This window comes from Sarcophilus harrisii, chromosome 2 (assembly GCF_902635505.1).
Source record: "Sarcophilus harrisii chromosome 2, mSarHar1.11, whole genome shotgun sequence".
NCBI classification, from domain to species: Eukaryota; Metazoa; Chordata; class Mammalia; order Dasyuromorphia; family Dasyuridae; genus Sarcophilus; species Sarcophilus harrisii.
The window spans coordinates 143,647,468-143,667,172 of NC_045427.1; the positions used below are offsets into that span (position 1 = coordinate 143,647,468).

The following is a 19,705-nucleotide window of genomic DNA, read 5'->3' on the forward strand; positions in this document are numbered from 1 at the left end:
TAGAAATACTGGAGCAGTTTGCCATTTCCTTCTCCAGCTCATTTTACAGATGAGGAAATTGAGGCAAACAGGATTAAGTGACTCACCCAGTCACACAACTGGTAAATGTCTGAGGTTGGACTTGAACTCAGGAAAATGAGTCTTCCTGACTCCAGACCCAGTGCTCTGGCTGCCTCCTCATAATTGGAGGTCTTCAAACAAGAATTATATAATCATTTGTTGAAGATGGAGAGGGGATTCACAGTCAGGTGGGGGAGGGTGGAGTTTGTGTTAAATGGCTTTTCTTACAACTCTAAGGTTCCAGGATTCTGTGTTAGTTTGGGCAAGTTATTTCATATGGTGACACACCAAACTAGCATACCACCTTACATGCATTTACTTTAAAAAGAAACGGTGATTTGGATGAAAACCATTTCCTAGTTAAATCTATTTATAACACAAAGAAAAATTTCCTTTGGAATGATTTAGTGGTAGATAGCATTCTGCTAAGATCGTTACAAATATTCTCTCTCTCTCTCTCTCTCTCTCTCTCTCTCCATCTCTCTCTCTCTCTCTCTCTGAAGCAATTGGAGTTAAGTGACTTGTCCAGGGTCACACAATCAGGAAATGTTAAGATCATATGGGTCCTCCTGACTTCAGGGCTGGTGCTCTATCCACTGCACCACTCAGCTGCTCCTACAAAAATTGTCTCAATTGATCCTCACAACAACTCTGGAAAATGCTTGTTATTATTATCTCCATTTTACAAGTGAGAAAACAGACAAACTTGCTCTTTAGTGTTTGAGGTTGGATTTTAATTCAGCAAGTCTTCCCCGAGTCCGGACCCAGTGCTTTATTCATTGTTCCCCCTTGATACCATTCATGTTTAGCACTACAACTCCCCAGCCCACCCCAAGTTAATTTACCACATATAGAAGCATAAAAATAATTGTTTTAAAAAAAAATCACAGCAATCTAAAGCTTTTCAGTTGGTTCGCTGCTCTCTGCTACCATCTGCTGGCCTGTAACTGCTAAGCACCTTCTGCAGGCTGAGAGGCAGAGCTCTTTTAGTACCAAATGTGTACTATAGCTTAGGGCTATCACAGCTTGCCTGACCAGGCTGCCAACTGCCCACAGAAACCCTCAGGCTTAGATTGCAGATCTTTTCAAAATTTTTTTCTCTTGCTGGTACTTAAGAGTCCATTTAAGCTGTTAACTGTTATAATAGAAAATAACTTACCTTTTATCATAACCTTTGGTCTCTTCTCTGGGTCTCCTTCAAATTTTCATTTAGGAAAACTTCAAGGGAACTAAGTTGAGCTTCAGAATGTCCTTTTTTTTTTTTGCTGAGGCAATTGGGGTTAAGTGACTCGCTCAGGGTCACACAGCTGGGGGGGTGTTAAGTGTCTGAGACCAGATTTGAACTTGGGTCCTCCTGACTTCAGGGCTGGTGCACCACCTAGCTGCTCCTAGAATGTCCTTTTTAACATAAAGTCAATTCAAGAGCAAGACTTTAAAGACCCTCAGGCAACTTTGTCCTACTTTCTATTGGCAACCGAAATCACAGTGCTCCCTCCTAACATGTTGTTGAGCATTTTGCTCTCACATTACTAAGCTGAATGAATGAATGAATGTGTAAGGATGGGGTGCACCCCACTTAAAGTAAGTTTCAAACTGCTTAATCATGTTATAAAGGAAAACCTTCCATGTTATAAAGGAAAACCCAGGCTCTCCATATCCTAAGACAAGTCAAAAAGCTCGATACTACTTTTATTCCAATAAATTTACAATTCTGGTGAAAGCTTTAAATGGTGGGGCTGAGTTTCTATAGTTGTTTTTTTTATCTTTCACTATGTTGAATTCAGCCACCCTCCACAGTAAGACAAAATACGGACCAAGTGTTTTCTTTGGTAAGTGGTAAACAAGGACAAGATAATTCATGGTTGTCAAGTGAAATGAAATAAAACAAACTAGAGAAGAAAAGAACAAGGATTTAGCATCTTTTTAAAAACATTTTTTCCAGCCCTTCAGGGGAAAACAGCTTAAGGAAAAAAAATAACAACACTTTAGTTTTTCAGAAGTGCTCTTTACCTGGAAATGATGTTGAGTTGGCTACTCATTGTCTGAATTTGTTCCAACACACACAAGAGTTCATCTGCACATCTTTGATCCAGGCAATTCTTAGCAAGGAGGCGGATGAATTTAACAAACTTGTGTCCAGAAGTAGCTGTTTTCTTTGCAGAGGTAATTAATTGGGCTTTGGTCTACATCAAAGAAAGTGAAGCTGTTAGAAGGAGCAGACCCAAGTAAAGTTGGATATTTAAAGGTGTTTTCTACAAGGCAGATTGGACAATTCTGAAGTCTTTCAAAAACTTCTTTTGCTAGACTTTCCTCAACTACAGAATTACACGGGAAATTATGCTTTGTCTTTCAACACAGGCTTTCCTAAAGAGTCTTCCCTAAAATAGTAGACTCAGAGGGCCTAAGGAACAATCTTTTTACTGGCTTTCAAGGCCTATGATTAATAAGGAACTACCCTTCCAAAAATCTACTGGGAGAAAGATATGACTGCCATTTTCCCTGAAGGAACATGAAGGAAGCATGTTACAAGACATGCTAAGATTTTATCTTTATGATCTTGTTTTTACTTTTTGTTTCTTGAAATTTGAAACCAAAGGGAAGAAAAAGAAATTTCAGCTCAATTCTAATAAAGTTTGAGGCTTTGTAGACACATAAACTCTTTCAAAAGCAGTAATTTTGTTTACTGTTCAACAAAATCAACTTTGGGTGTATATGGTAAAATGAGACAGAGAAAAGGAGGAAATGTTTAAGGAAGTAAAATTCTATAATCTGGCCATTAAAAGAAAAGAAACATTATACCAAAAAACATCCATATACACACACACTTGAAGGCTGAAAATACATTCATCATAGAATGGCTTTTCTGAGCCAATCATCCTTACTATCTGACCTAATGAAATGGCTGAAGGCACAGCATTATCCTTATAAAAGGAGTATGAAATCCAATATTTTATCTAGGGTTTAGAATGAATAGTTGCTGTCCAGGGCCAAAGATCTAGATTTTCACTATATATCACCTGCCTGATGACCATGCCTCCTTTATTCCTCTGAGAGATCATCACCAATGTTCAGGTAATTGTTCTTAAAAATGTGTCCCATTTGGCAGCTTCAACTGCACTGAGATTTTTGAGATAACCTATATTACTAATTCTGTTTCATTGGCATTAACAGCAGACAAGAATAAGAAGAACAATTGAAATCCACAGAAGATCTGAATATTGAACTTGAGAAATTACTGTCAGTTTAGTAATAAGGATTATAGAGAAGGTTAGTTCCACTAAGGGATTCAAATTAACTAATCTGAAATTCATTCCTTTGGATATGCTAGCCAGAAATAAAAGGGCCAGTGGGAAAGCCCTGAATTTGGATTCACAAGGCCAGAATTAAAATTCCAGCTCTTTGCTCTCTTGATTTTAGATAAGTGTAACCTCTGTTGTCAGCTTCCTCATCCATAATGTGAATGTTGGATGATATGACCTCCAAGATCCAGTTCTAAATCTATGAGCCATGATTCTTAGTCTATAGAAAAAGACCAATTTCTCAATCTTCCGGTGCTTAATTTTGTGTTTAATGTAAAAAAATATTAAGGCAATAAATAAGGCAATAAAATTTACTTGACTTATACTCATCTAGGAGAAAATAGCAGAAAGATCTCAGGAACCAACTTCTTCCTGATTGAATATATGGAAAAATTAATTTTCTTAATTAAAGAAGACCAAGATTATCTATTAAGATAGTTTAAAATTAATTTATCTTAATTTTAGAAAAATCTACCTCATATTTTTCAGTGGTTCAGATATAAAGAGTCCTTGACCACATTACTATCCTATTATTATTCTTTTATATTTAATATTTTATAGGCTGTAGGCCAAGTAGATAAAATGACTGCTTTTAATAGCTATCTTCTACAGGTTCACTGAAAATATTTTTGGTACAACTCCACGAGTAGAAAGGATAACAGCTACTTCACTCTTTTCATTCCCACATGATTTTTGTTTCTGCTGTAATAGTGCATATATTTTCATTTTTATTCTTAGTAGATAGTATGAGATATTGGTCTATACCTGGTTTCTTCCATAACATTTTCCAGAAAAACAAAAGCTCAAAGATATCAAAGGAAATGTGAAGGAAAGTGAACTAATTGTACCAGTTCTCAAACTGTATTATAAAGTAGTAATTATCAAAACAATCTTGATATCTTTGAGCTTTTGTTTTTCTGGGTAAATTTTGTAATCATTTTTTTCTAGCTCTATAAAAATTTGGGGGGATAATTTGATTGGTATGGCATTGAATCAATAGATTAATTTAGGTAGAATTCTCATTTTTATTACATTGGCATGGCCTATCCATGAACAATTTATTTCATTCAAATGTCACACCTTTTGATTACTCTTGAATCTTAGCCATTCCATAATCTTCATGAAAATGTAAATCATGTTTGGTTATACTCAATATACTTTAATTATAAATACTGCTAATCATTCCTTTCTATTGCTTAGAAAAGTGATGTCTTATTCCTAAAGTATTTCTTATTTGTTTTTTTATCTGTTAAACTTATGCTCTAAGAATATGAATATTACTCTACCTCCTTTTTGAAAAAGAAGTGTTAATTTTTGCACAGCTGCTTTTGGGTATATTTCATTAATATCAAGTTTTTATTATTATCTTTTCCAAATATAGTCCATTCTTGTGGTGTCAAATATATACATTAAGAATTATGTTATATGTGCTTTAAGAATGACATTGTGTAGCCCTTAATTGCTTTAAATGTATTCTTTCTATTAAGTTTTCATTTCAGAGTGTCACTAAGTCTCTTAAAATATTCAGCCACAGCTTTTCTTCTGACAGCTTTCTACCCAAAGTGAATTGCATGGAGGAAACCAAAATATATATAAGTATGACCTAATTTCATTGCTTCAATTTGACCTCTAGATTTAAGCTGAAAACATTGTCTCTGTTTTCCCTTTTTTGTGTATAACATTTTGATGTTCCAAATAACATTTTGATATTATTGAAGAAAGATTCCTCAAGATAAAAAAACTAAGTGCATTTTCTTGTGGAGCCATATAGCTTGATATCATCCACATTCAGGTAATTAATAACTAAGTATATGATTGCTTAGGTAATTAATAAAGAAGTTTTGATTCAACTCCCTTTTAATTTGGAAGCCATATTTAGTTTGATTTAGGTTTAAGATTAACCAGAATCATGATGGACTTTAACTGTCCTTGAAAAATGCCATTTTTTACATCAATTGCTTTTTATATTATCATGTTGGTTTTATGTTTTATAGAACAATTTTCCATGGTTTTTTTTTACAGACTAAGCCATGAGTGTTAGAGTCAAAGTATTTGTGATAATAAAAGCAATACAACCATCACTGTACTTTTAATAAAAGTAGCTTGTTCAATAATTATTGAATGGATAAGTTGCTCTTGACACCCCCAGAACTCTTTGCCACACCTTTTTTCCTCCCAGTCAATATATTGCTTCTTATAAGTGCTTATAGATTTTTTTAAAAAGCCATACAAACCATGAATGCTTTGTATTAAGTACATAAATACATGGCCTATATTTCATGGGATTACAGATATAGATATATGATACTTTCTATTAAGAGAAGTACAATTGGGCTTATATCCAAGAGGAAGCTGAGAAAGTATTTTGCCAGTAATTTACTTGCTATTGTGAAGCAGTTGGGCCAATAATAATAAGTCTTCTCTTCATTTTCTAATTTTATATTTAAAAAAGTTCATGTCTCAGTCATTTCCTTTGATGTAACTATTCTATATTTAATGACATAGACTTTATGCATCCTTTCCATTTCTCATTTGATGCCACTTACATTTTACAACGTAGACAGCTAGAAATTTTCCACATTTTCTTTCAAGGGTTTTCTTTTTCCTCTGATTTTTAGCTTTCAAAGACTCTGTAGTAAATTTTTTAAAATTGATATTGAATTTTTAGTTTTGTTCTTTGTGCTGCTTTGACTCCTTGTATCACCCTTAACCTTTTTATATTTGCTTTCATTTGCTGAGTAAGGGAATCTAGAATTTCTGTATACTTTGTTTTCCACATTCCCTTCTATGTTTCTTCTTCATTGTCTTTGATGATACCACATGCAAGTTTGCTGTTGCACAGCTATTGATTTAAATTCTTTAGATCTTCAATTGATCTCTCAAGTCACTTCTATCAAGAGGACATTTGATGCCTTTCTTTAATACCTCTCTATTTTTTCTCCTGTGGTTCTATGGCAATAACCACCATTTATATTACTGTGTCCTAAATAATTCTTATTCTTTCTGTCATATACTGTGAGAAAATGTATGTATTCATGATAGTTATAGCAAATATGAGCTTTAAAAATATTTTCCATTTTGGAATAATTATTTATCTTAGTTAGATTCTTGCTTTCAAGCTAAATAAAGCTGTGTGTGGAGGGGTAAAATATCTATATATACCTATCTTCTTTTGGAAATAATTTTAAACATACTGTATTTTTTGTCATCCATTTTATTAACTTTCCAGATTTTGTGTTAAGTGAAGATTTTCAAAGACTTCAGGTTTTTCAACTTTTCCTTCTTCAGATATTTATAGTTCTTTGATTATATTAAATCTAAGCTGAGGGATAAAGATGTTCTTATTATTACCCTCTTCTTATTAGAAATACATTGGTTTATGACAGTTATTAAAATAATAATAATTATTATTATTGTTATTATACTTTAAGATTTGAAAAGCACTATACAAATATTTCATTTGATCTTTATAACTACTAAGGGAAGTAAATGCTGTTATCTCCATTTTACAGATAAGGAAACAGGATGGCATAAGTTGAATGAATTGCCCAGCATCACACAGCTAGCTAATATCTGAAGATAAATTTCAACTCTTTTCTTCCCAAATCGAGGTTCAGGGTTCTTTTCAATATGCTATCTTTATTTCCATTGAACAAAAACAGGATGCAATCCTTGCCTGTAGATGATAAAACTCTTCCAATTTACTATGACATACTACTGGTACATGATGAAACTTTATGAATATTTTATAATGCCTTCGATCCATTTCTGACTTGTTCTGATATATCTTGCCTTCCTGTGATATAAGAACTTGAAGAAGTCCCACTTGTTCCACTATCATATGTATGTGTATATGTTTTTGTATGTATATGTGTATGTGTGTATCAAGCTGACCATTAAATGAATTCAAATAAGACCAATCTGCAAAAGTAAGCCTCTCCATCTTTTTTTTTTTTTTTTTTTATTCTTAGGAGTGGTTGCATTATACTCACTCAACAGTACTAACCCCACTGGCCAACGTTTCAGGGTTCCTAATAGCCCTTCATAGCTACTGTAATGTTCTCAGGATACATGAAGCACTTGCTTTACATAATTTTGACTGGCATTCTCTTATGCCTTTATTTCTACCATTACCTTCTTCCCTCCAATAATACATGATACGCTGCTTTGGGGAAGGAGGTATAATTATTATCATCTTTATCCCTCTTCATATTGTTGATAGGATTCAGATAGAAATGTTCTAAGGGCAAGCCGCTACCCTCCTTCTTAAAAATATATTTAATGTTCAGTGAATTATTCAATAGGTAGATAAAATAACCATTTTTTATAACTGAACAAAATTTTAGGGATATAGACTCATCTTCTATAGATTCGCTGAAAACATTTCCAGGATAGCTAAAATAGCAGACAAAATGTCAAGGCTGTTATGAATTTTGGTTTTTTCCAGAATGGTTTCAATTTCCAGGTCTCTGTATTTTGAAAACTTTTATTCCATTTTGTTTGGATGTTTCAGCATGGTGGCATCTGTTGAAAAACATTATTCTTAAATTTTTGTAAATCAGTGTTACATTTCAGTATTTGAAGACAACACTTCAGTCTATAATGATACTCCTACCCCAGTAATTTATGGAATTCTCAAGGATATTTAGAGTTTGTATTTGTAGTACAAAGATTTGTCACTGGTCAGTCTATAATCATGAGCCTCTAATGTATACTTCTGGTCATCTGTTCATGTCTTTCTAGGTATCATAAAGTCATTAAATTAGATAACCTGTGATGACATATTATACCATACAATGTTTCCTTCTTTTGGCCAAGAAGCATTAATTTTTCTATAGCTGCCTTGGGTGATGAATATAGTATTTCAATTATGTTGTACTTTATAGATTCATAAACCATTTTACCATGCCAAAAGTGTGTGTTTGCTAGACTTGTATAGGTGTTAATTGCTCTAAATATGTTCTTGTTAAGCTTTAAACTCAGGATGTCTATCAGTCTTGTAAAACACGCAGCTTTAATTTTTTTTTTTCTTCATAGCCTCATATTCAATATATTTTGTCTGGAGAATACCAATGGTATTTTTGTTTGTTTAACCTTCATCTACTAGTTTAACCTGACCTTCACATTCAAATTCAAAGCTTTCAGTTTTTATTCATCTTTGGTACACATTAAGAATTTCATACTTAGCAAGTCCAAAAGACATTTTGATATTGTTGCTGAATGTTTTCAGAAGATGAAAAAAACTGTGTAAAGCTTCTTTTAAAAATTTTCAGTGACATCTTCACATTTGCAGCCAGCAAATGATTAAAATGTCATCCTGTACCGAGAGGAAGCATGGCAGAGTGTATGAAGAGTATTCCTCATGATTGGGAATACTTAGGTACACTATTGATTGGTACAGGCCATGTGACCCTGGGCACATCATTTAGCTACATTGGTAGAGAGAGATCTCCCCCTAAGTATTCCCTTTAATACAGAATTAGAACTCCAGAGGGGAAGTGCCACTTCCTACCCCCCAACTGCATTCCCCTTCTTCTTTGGGGTGACGAGACAATTGCAAGCAATAGCTAATATCAAATATCCAAGACAGCACTATCAATGGTGGACTCACCAAGGAAGACATTAACCCCTCATTTGAGCATCTGCTCCAACGATTCTCTTCCTCATTTGTCTGTTTTCCTCTATTTAACAATACTACTTTCTAGGGAAGCTCCTAATTCTGCTTATTCTCTTGTTATAGATGTGAATTCAAAGCAACTTCTGAATCACTGATTTTCTGTTTAAAAAAGAAAAGGAGATTGTGGAAAGCTAGAGAGTGAAAAGTCAGTTAACCAAGACAATGCTGTCTGCACAACTGGCCCTTGGAAAACTAAGATGGGGAAATGGAGACAGGAGGACTTCAGTGTTTTCACAATTGTAAATCAAACTTGATCAAATCCAACCCCTCCCCTCACTTTATACTGGAGACAAGACACTCAAAGATGAAGGCAACTGCCTACCTCCTCCTCCCAGAGTTTCTAGGTGTGACACCTTTTTTAGCAAGTCTTATGTAGGACCTATTTTTGTAGGCCAGGTTTAGCTAGACAGGGAGGAGAGGTACCATAGGACTCACTAATTAGGTGTCAACATAAGGAATAGGATCATAGGTTATAAAATTAGAATTAGAAGGAAAGTTGGGAGGTCCCAAGTTCAAAATCTTTCTTATTCTGTTCTCCATTAAAATTTACCTGTCCTGGGTCCTTGTAGTAAATTATGATCATAAATTTAGAGTCCAATTTCCCTCGTTACACAGATTAAAAAAAAAACAAACAATCCCCTAGTCACTGGGTGACTCATAGTTTCTGATTTTGAAAACTATCTAGAGCAACAATGTAGGATGTTCATTGTCACTCCATCCTTGATTTGAGTAAAATGCTGCCTCAGGATAGAGTAGAAAGAAGGAGAAATCCCTCCAATAGAAGAAGAGTTTGTAGGAGATGAGCCCAAAATATGAAAAGGAATACAAAGTAAATTGTCCCTGAGCACAGAGAGGGAACAATTGATTTGGAAATGGGGAAAAGGGGCTGCTAACTTTTGTTTTTTGACAACAATTTCCTAATAGATCCATCCCAGTATTATCTCTTTAGTTGGGAAATGGCTACATCAAGAAGGGAGATTCCCTGAGTGCTAACCCATTTTTACTTCTATGAATCAGTTTCTAGGAATATTTAGGTCGTCTTTGGAACCAGAAGGCAACTTTTTGCTGGGATGTACCATTATGGGCCCTTTCCTCTTCAGACTCTGGGCCATGTGAAACACTTCAGTAGCCATTTCTCTGGTGAGTTGTTCAATTCTGTTGCTGCCGTCCCTCCACTTATCCATGGCGTCATCCCTCAAGAATGGATTGTAGGGATCAGGGGTTGGCTCAGCTGGACAACAAGAAGCACCATGGGACTTGCTAACTAGCTGTTAAAATAAGGAATGAAAGGATCATGCAGCCATATATAACTGGAAGGAACTTCAAAGGTCATATAATCTATCATTACCCTGTACACAAACACACATGTTTTTCAGGTGAGAAAATAAAGGTCCCAGAAGGTTATGATCTTGCCTGAAGACACAAAAGTAGATGTGGGATTTGAACAACAGATCTGGTAAATTCTAGTCTAGCATGCTTTATACTTAACTTTGGAGGAATCGATAGAATATTCAATATTAGGGCTGGTTTTTCCCCAATATCTAATTTTTTTCACTTCTGTAGAGAAAATGGTTTCCTTCTTTGTATTTCCTGTCACCTCATTTAATCCTCACAAAAACCCTGTGAGATAGGTGTTATTATCTCCATTTCATAGTTGAAGAAATAGACAAACAAAACTTAAATGATTTGGTCAGGTTCACACAGCTAATGAGTGTGTAGAGTTGGAGCCACACTTATCTTCTGGACTCCAGACCCAGTATTCTAACCATTGAGTCATCAGCACAGATCACTCACCTCCTTGAAGCCTTAGTTTCCTCATCTGCAAAGCCTATTTACTCCATCTTTCAGAATTGTTGTGTTGATCAACTAAAAGAATTTTCCAAGTTAGGAAATTTATTAAAGTACTTGCACAATACTATACAAATATAGGCAAATATTATTTGAAATGTAAATATTATTATTATTAAAAGTAATTGATAACATTTACTAAGTTTCCAGGTAAGACAATCGAAGTTAATCTAGTTGTTTGGCTTTTAAATCTCTTCATAACCTTTGTATCCAACCAGTCTTCTTATACTTTTCTCCATTCTATATATTCCAAGATCCAGGGATACTGTCTTCTTTGCTATTCCAGTCACATAAAATTTCATCTCTCTCTTCTAGAAATTTTTACTCACTGTCCCAATGCCTGAGACTCTCCCTCTTCAGCTCTACTACTGACTTTTTTCAAATCCAAACTAAAGTCCCACCTCTTTCCAGAAGCCTTTCCCAATTTTCCTTAATCTTAATGCCTTTCCTAGGAAATTATTTCCACTTTATCTTGTATGTATCTTGGTTGTACATAATTGTTTACATATTATCACTCCTGTGAGACAGTGAGCCCCTTAAAAGCAAGAACTGTTTTATTCTTATTGATGGTGATATGTTTTTTTGTTTTGATTTGGTTTTGCTTTTGTATTTTAGCATTTAACACAATGCCCTCCCATAATAGGCTCTCTCTCTCTCTCTCTCTCTCTCTCTTTTTTGCTGAGGCAACTGCGGTTAAGTGACTTGCCCAGGGTCACACAGTCAGGAAGTGTTAAATGTCTGAGACCAGATTTGAGCTCAGGTCCTCCTGACTTCTTGGCTGGTTCTCTATCCATTGCACCACCTAGCTGCCTCGTAGGTTCTTAATAAGTGCTTGGTTCCCCCATTTTATATATCATAGTTATATAAAAACTTTCTCTCTGCCACTGTCTCCCTATCTGTTTCTGTCTGGCTCTCTGGCTCCGTCTCCATATGACTGTGTGCTTCTTCCTGATTCTGTTTCTCTGAATCTGTCTCTTTATCTCTGTTTCTGACTCTGTGTCTCTCTCTGTATCTCTGTCTCTGTCTCTCTGTGTATCTCTCTGTCTCCTCCCTCCCAGCCTCTCTCACTCCCTTTCTCCCTCCCTCCTTCCCTCTTTCTCTCATTTTCTCTCTCTGTCTCTCTGTATCTGTCTTTGTCTGTCTTTGTTTTTCTGTGTCTGTCTGTCTCTCTTTCTCTCTCTCTCCCTTTAACTCTCTCTTCCTTCTCTTCTTTTCCATTTATGGCACAGAATCTAGCAAACCATCTTTCCATGTAAACTTAAATGATTATTAATCTGCTTTTTGTGGTTGATATTGGTCAGATACCCTAGGACCTCATTTGAAAATGGGGCTAATATTACTTTTATTGCCTATGCCACAGGGATCTCATAAAGAAAGACAAAAGTTTATTAGTCTTAAAGAGACATAGAAATCTGAGCTATTTAGTGGGCAGTTCAGATGGTTGCCAATGATTACCAGTCTGAACAGTAGCTGAGACAAGATAAGAGACTTCACAGTAAAAATATAATTGCAGACTGTTTTTTTTGGATAATTGTAGAATGATTATTTCTACATCAAGAGCAAAGTACCCAACAAAGGCATTTTACCTTGTTATAGTAGTCACTTGGAACAACTTGGATACTTGTTTCTACATTCTTCCCATACCTGACTATCCTTCTCATTCCTCACTTCCTAATCCTTTCCTATGCTTCAAGATTCTGTTTTAAATTTTATCTCCCCTAAGAAACCTTCCCTAACTACCCTGAATGCACTATGCCATCAGCATTTGCAAGGAAGTATACAGTCTGATGTAAAGTATTCAAAATCTGAAAATGTCTGATAGTATTGTACAGGGAGAGTACTGAATAAAGTTAAGTTCTGTAATTATTCTACATATGTCTGTGTTGTCACCAAGGGTTTGGACTAGATCTTCAATTTATTTTACCTCTCTTACTTCCTTAGCACCAAGCCATATATATTCAGTAAGTGCTCAATAAGTGATTAATTGAACTTGGACAATAAGTTGAAGGGAGGATTTTTATGAATATTAGTATCTCTGCCTCTAGAAAAGACTGTGTCCAACAATACCAGTGTTCATTTTAAAAGTGCAAAAAAGGTTCAAAGCATATAGGATTCTTATTGGCAAAAAAGGAGCCTAGAAATATATACTTCAGAGATTTATCTCATTGGAAATAAGAAGAATTTAGAGGGTTAGAATGATAGAGGGAAGGAAGGGCACATACAGACATACCACTGAAAAGGCTTTTTTATTCTCTTTTTCCTATTAACAATAGCAACCACCATGTATTATGACCTAATGTATATAGTCCATAACTAGACACTGGGGAAGATACAATTAGTGCGGTTCATGAAATAACAGCATTGGTATAAGGCAATTTCCACTCAAGATTCATAGGCCATACTGTATTCATTCCTTTTTCTTTTCCTGCCTTCTTTTTTTCCCTCTCCCTTTTCTTCCCTTCCTTCATCCCATTTTCCTTTCTTCTCTTTTGTGCTCCCCTCCCTCCTTCCATTTAGCATCTGGAATTAAATGTCTGTGAAGACATCATTCTAGGTTTTGTGTGAGAAAGAAAGATATATCAAGAATGTGTCTGTCTTGAAAAGTGAACATTCTATCATTATAAATCTCTGTGCTCAAAGGCAGGATTATGTTAAATGCCAGAGATGAAGGATGTAAATGAGGACTACCGGAGTTCAAAGGAGGGAGAACACTATAGACTGGGATAAAGGGAACTTTCATCACAAGGGATGGGATTTTCCTGGAATTTATTTATTAACCTGTTACCAAGCTGATATGAAAGGATGGGAGTTAGAAAGGATAGGAATGGAATAGTCAAGAATATAACTACCATACCTTGCCCTGATTCTTCCCAGAAGTTGCCACAGCAACATCATCCTTCAGATCCAGATAAGGTTCCTCTGAAGCAGCTGGATCTGAGATTCCTCTTGAAAATGTGATCTTATATTCTGTATTGTCAATTTCTGCTTCTTTGGGATCTTCTCCCCAACTGGGCAGAGTGAGGTCAGGATCCTCACTTGGAATCCCAACAGGTGCACCTCTAGTCTGCAAGTCCTGGGCTAGATGCTGCAGGGCTGATGAATGACTGCTTCTCCATACCTGGAGCTGGGCTGCCACATAATGAGCCTCAGCTGCCCACTCCCACTGAAGACTTTCCAGAATCCCAGATACCTTGTCCTGAGGGTGTTCCAGGAGCATGTGGGCTTTCTGTCCAATATCTGCAGTAAGGAGGATGAGGTGCTCCATTACTCTGAGGAGGCTTTCCTGGCCAAGCCCAGGCTCTAGGCCTTCCTCCACAATTTTCTTAATTGTCTGGATGCCAGAAGTGATTCGGGTCATATTCTTTCCCAGAGCAGCCTTGAACTTTATCTTGTCATCTTCTGGAGCGCTGGAAGCAGAAAGTGCCAGATGAATGGTATCCTGTATGGTTCTTTCATAGTCTTTGTTGATGCTACTGAGGTGGGCTGCCAGGAGCCTGGCTTGAAGGGCAAGCTCCCGTTGGAGAAGTTCAAAACGAATGGCCAAGTTGGGTACCAAAGGAGGAGAAAGGGCAAGGATGTTGGCCACCTCTAGCAGAGCTTCGGTCAGCACATGGACCTCCTCCTGCAGCAAGACCACCTCCCCTCTAATTCCTTTATCACCACACAACAGAGAAGACAGCCTTGCAGCTTCCTGTAACCTCAGAGAAGTGCTAGCTAGTGGGGTCAATCCACCCTGCACAACCAACTTGTCCTTTACAGCTTGCCTCAGCTCAGTTAGAAATAGGTTATCTCTCCCAATGAAGCCATCAATGCTCCTTAGCAAGGCTTGGACAGCCACAGACCACAGAAGGCAGTTCCCCTTGATTATTGTTTCTCTAGTCTTAAGACACTGCAGCCCATTTGAGTCAAACATCTTGTCCAGTAAGTGTCGGGCATGAGTCTCCACTTTCTGGAGTTTAGCTTGGATCTGTAGCAATTGTTCTGGATTCTGCATCAACAAAGGGGTTTCTTTATCTATATGCATCTGTCCGGCTTTGTCTGCTAGCTGGGCCACGTCCATTATGTTCTGCCTGACTTCACTGAAAATCTGTACATTCCTTGGAAGATCGGCAATCAGGATGCCACAAAACAACTGCTGAGAAAAGGGATACCAGGCCCCAGCTATAGCTGCCAAACTCTGGTGGGCTTCAGTCATCTTTTCAGACAGCTGGAGAGCCTCTTCAAGTACTCTGCCAGTACTAGGAGCTGGCTCATTGGCAACTTCTTTAGCTAAGCCAATCATATAAGGTGTTAAGTGGATGTCATCTTGTGTCTGTTCTGTCCCCCCTGATTCTGATGACTTTTCCCCAACCAAGGCTTCTTGAGCAGCATCAATACAGTTGGCAAGATCCAGCAACTCTGTGCAAGCAGAACTGACTGTTGGGAAGTCATGATGCTCTACAGCCAGGACAAGTCTTCTAATGACAGGTAGTGACACCCCCTGTGAAATGGTCTTAGGAGCCATGAGGCTGAGTGTGGGGCTGTCCCTAAAATGGCATTCCTCAGGACCATGTGAGGTGTTCAAGAATTCTTCTGCCCTCAATCCTCCAATGAGTTTGCCCATGGGTTCTGGGCTACTGATCTCCAGGAGGCTGTGAGGAGTAAGGCATAGTTGTCCCTTGGGAGGGATGAATTCATGGACTTGGTCGCCAAGTGGGCTTAGGATATGTGGATGACAAGTGCCATCCAGGGCGTCTTGGACACCGTGAGCAAAGTCAATAAGAAACTTGGCCTTGTTGAGAAACATGTCCTTGGCTCGGACATCATGCCTGTTTTCCAAGCACCGCTCGGCAGCTGCTGTCACTGCTGGAATAGCATTCTCCAGGTGATGAATTAAAACTCGCAAACCATTGCGAAAAATAGGATCCTGGTTTTGCTCTACATATCTGTACATCACTTGCACTATGTGCTTAACTCGACCCTGAAGATAAACTACATGCCGGGAAAATTCTTTGGCGTTTCCACTATTCCAAGCCCATTCAGAAAAACCCACATGTGCTGCCATTTCCTCAATGGACACAGCCAAGAATTCGGGGATGTTAAAAACATTATCAAAGCATGAAAGCAAGCCTTCTGCAGCCCAGACCCAGGCCTGGTACATGTCATGGAAAGTATCAGAAATACAGTCCAGATTCAGCCCTTCTTGTCTCTTGGTGAAAAGGGGAAGCCCTCTGGCCACAAGCTTTTGCAGGGTAGAAATGGTTTCCTCTATTTCTTTACCAATTTGCTGCTGAGTACAACGGGCCAAGACCAAATGAGCCACTTTGAACATCTTTTCAGAATGCATGCAAAAAGTATCAATGAAAGGCTGGAGGCTTTTGGCAAACTCTTCACTGTCCCAGGAAGAGCCAAGCACTGTAGCCGCCCAGGCAGCTTGAATCAGTCTTTTCAGAGGTCCTTGAACATCTGTGAAAGTGTCCAGGATCTGGTAGAGGAGCCCAGTCTGCATAGTTTGCTCGAGAATCTGCACCTCATGCCTCAATATGGCCCATTTCTCCCTGACATCCTGATTTGAGCAGTCCACTGAAGACAGGCTGGTCTTCTTGCTCAGGCGCTGGACAACCATGTTTCTAAGCTCCAACAGACAGTGGCAGCATTGGACTAGCTTCAGCTTCATGGTAGGTCTAGAAGATTCAGCTAGAAGCATGCTGTGAAATACCACTGCTCCTAAGAGAGAGTCTAGATTCCCCTGAAGGACAGTTTCTAGTGCTGGCTCAGCCAGTAGCATCAGGAGTTGCTCCAAGTGCTGAGAGAACACCCCACTTCTTTCCCGGGGGTCCTTCTGGGGTTCACGTTCAGCATTTAACAGGACAATTAGTTCTTTAAGGGTTTTCTTAGTCAGATCAAAAATGTAACTCTTAGACTCTCTCACCTGATTGTCTTGGGGATGCCTGAGGTTGCTACTTGTTACTGTGTAGCATAGAGGAATACAGTTCTTCAAGAGCTGCAAGCACTGGGCCAGACAGTCACGATGAACTGACCACTTTAGTTCCAGCAGACGGCGTTCAGTCAGAGTGTTCAGAAAAAGCAAACCTTCAGAGAAATTCAGGAAGGAAGGTAGCACAGTAGAGCCATCCTCTGCAGCCTCTAGGGTCTCAAGGCAATTCAGACACCAGCAAGCCACTTGAATGATCTTTCTCATCACTGCATCATCTTCAATGAGGAGGATCTGTTCAATAAATCACCAGGGCAAAGAAAAGAAGGAGGGAGAGAAAGGTCTTTGAGATGTTTAAATATTTTTTAACAACAATAGGGTTTGTGATTTTATTAGTATTAAGGGAATTTCTGAACAAGGAAATTCTCTTTACCAATGCAAACCCTTACCTCCTCACTATAGGTAAATACCTTTAAATAAAATTATATATACCTAAAGGTTTGCAAAGTGTTTTTAGGTTAATTCATTTGATTCTATCAACAGTACTTTGGGGTACATATTTATTTGATTGGATCTGTAATCTCAGGGATAGGAGATCCCCCTACAAAAGGACAAATCACAATCCATCCATGTCTTCTCAACTTTTTTCCATTTCTTCCCAGAAATCTTCTGAAGGAATCTACCCAACTTACTGGAGGACTTTTTTTACATCTCTTAACATTTTATGGACACCAGTGAAGCAAATACTGTTTTGGTTAACCTTTACTCTAAATATGACTGGCCCATCTTCTTTTCCAGTTGCCCATCTCTCTACTGATATCTTTTATGCTGTCTCTACAAACAATTCTTGATTCTTAATATGTGACAGCATACTCATACCTCTCTGTTGCCAGCTGGGTGACCTATAATTTTAATTCTTCAAGAAACCACTGCATCCAGTCTACCCCCTATGTCCTATTTAATTCTAGGACAAGTTTATTTTCCATTTGTAGTTTTCATCCAAGTTATATAGAACAACTCTGGGCCTTTCTACTGAACTTCGTATCAAGAGACTGGACAATGGGCATTCTTCATCCAGTTGATTTTTTAGTTTTGTGACTAGTTAGACCAAACATTTTAAAGTGAAAAGAGTTTTCATGAAGGCCTTATGATGCTCTGGAGCTTGATGTAATCTTCATAATGTCACATGGCTAATGAGCCTTGATAAACATTAAATCAGAGAATCATCAAAGTTTTCTCTTTTGGGGTTCATCTATCGGATTATCACGGTTTTTACAACTGAGAGATATTTTATTAGAAGAAAGGCTTAAAATGAAATTTTGGCTCTACCAAATAAATACTTTATACTAAAAAAAATTCAATCTCAGTACAATCTGCATCTTATTCTCTGCGCCTTTTAGTCAGTTGTGTGATTGTAAAGATATTGTCTATTGTAGCATATCATTTATGGAGGCCTGCTTGTTCCCTTCTCAAAGAAAGCATTCCTTAGATAAATGTGTAGATTATTCTCATAAAAATTTTATAGATATATGAAAGTAGGCATATAAGTTTGTAGTTGTTGATATTTTTAATCATCTTTTTTTCAGTAATAATAAGGTCCATGATTTTTTCCCAAGTGTTTAATATCTTCTCTTTCAGATAGCATAAAAATTATTCTCATTGTCTCTAAATTATATTGTGGCCCACAGCATGAACCTCTTCTGTTTATATTTGATCTATTATAATTTCCCATCTTACCTGATTTTCTTTAGTACTATTTTTATTGTTCCATGCAGTATATCAAAGATTTTGGTACTTCAGCCCAAATATGATAACTCTACTATTATAGCTCTATCTGTTAATTGTGGATTCTGTCTTGGGCCTTTTCCTTTTCTTCCCCTATATTATTTCACTTTGTGATCTCATCAGCTTCACATGGTTTCAATGATGATCTCTGCATATAACACTCAGATCTACTTGTCTAGCACTAACCTCTTTCAACCTCTAATATCACAACTCCAATTTCCTATTGGACATCTTGAACCATATATCCCATTTAAAATTTATCATGCCTAAAATTGAAATCATTTTTCCCTTCCCAATTTCCCTGTTACTATTAAAGGTACTACCATCCTCCCAGTCATACAGTTTTGTAACCTAGGTGTCATCCCCAGTTCCTCACTCAATATTGCCATCCCCCCATATTCAATCTGTTACCAAAACTTGCCAATTTTTTCCTTTGGAACATTTTTCTTCTACACCCTCTCCTCTTACTAACAGTGCTTTTATGCTGGTGTAAATAGGCTGGTAGTTACTGATATTTTAATATATTTTATATATATATATATATATATATAATATAATGTAATATAATTCTAATTCCTGGACATTTGTAATAACTTCCTAATCAGACATCTTGCCTCTCAAGTCTCTCCTTCCTCAAATTCATCATCCACTCAGCTATGAAGATGATCTTCCTAAACTATATGTAGATTTGACCATATCACCATCATCTCTATTCAATAAACTTCAGTGGCTCTCTATGCCTCCAGGATCAAACATAAAAATGTATCTTGTTTTTTACTTCCTACCTTTTTAATCTTCTAACAGCTTACTCCTATCAGCAGACTCTGCCATGAGTGACATGGGCTTCCGTACTGAGTCTCCTTCCTGACCACAGGCATTTTCACAAGCTTCCCAGCATATCTGGAATGCTTTTTCTCTTCATATGTGCTTCCAGCCTTCTCTAGATTCCTTTAAGTCTCAGCCAAAGTCCCACCTTCTATAAACTGCCTTTCCTAATCCTCCTTAATCTTAGCTATATGACCTGGGCAAGTCATCTAATCTGTTTTCCTCAGTTTCCTCAATTGTAAAATGAGAATAATAATAGTATCTACTTTGCAGAAGTACTTAGTATAGTGCCTGGTA

The 19,705-nt window shown here is 37.2% G+C and overlaps 1 protein-coding gene across 1 annotated transcript in view; it reads right to left on the reverse strand.

The window, feature by feature from the left end:
• The window catches only part of LOC111718642, a 61,126-nt gene that overhangs the window by 5,245 nt on the left and 36,176 nt on the right, over positions 1-19,705 (reverse strand). The window contains exons 4-6 of the mRNA XM_023494821.2: positions 13,739-17,092; positions 10,113-10,304; positions 2,071-2,243 (exon numbers count right to left, since the gene is read on the reverse strand). Coding sequence (XP_023350589.2) covers positions 2,071-2,243; positions 10,113-10,304; positions 13,739-17,092 — 3,719 coding nt within the window. The remainder of the gene's footprint in view (positions 1-2,070; positions 2,244-10,112; positions 10,305-13,738; positions 17,093-19,705) is intronic.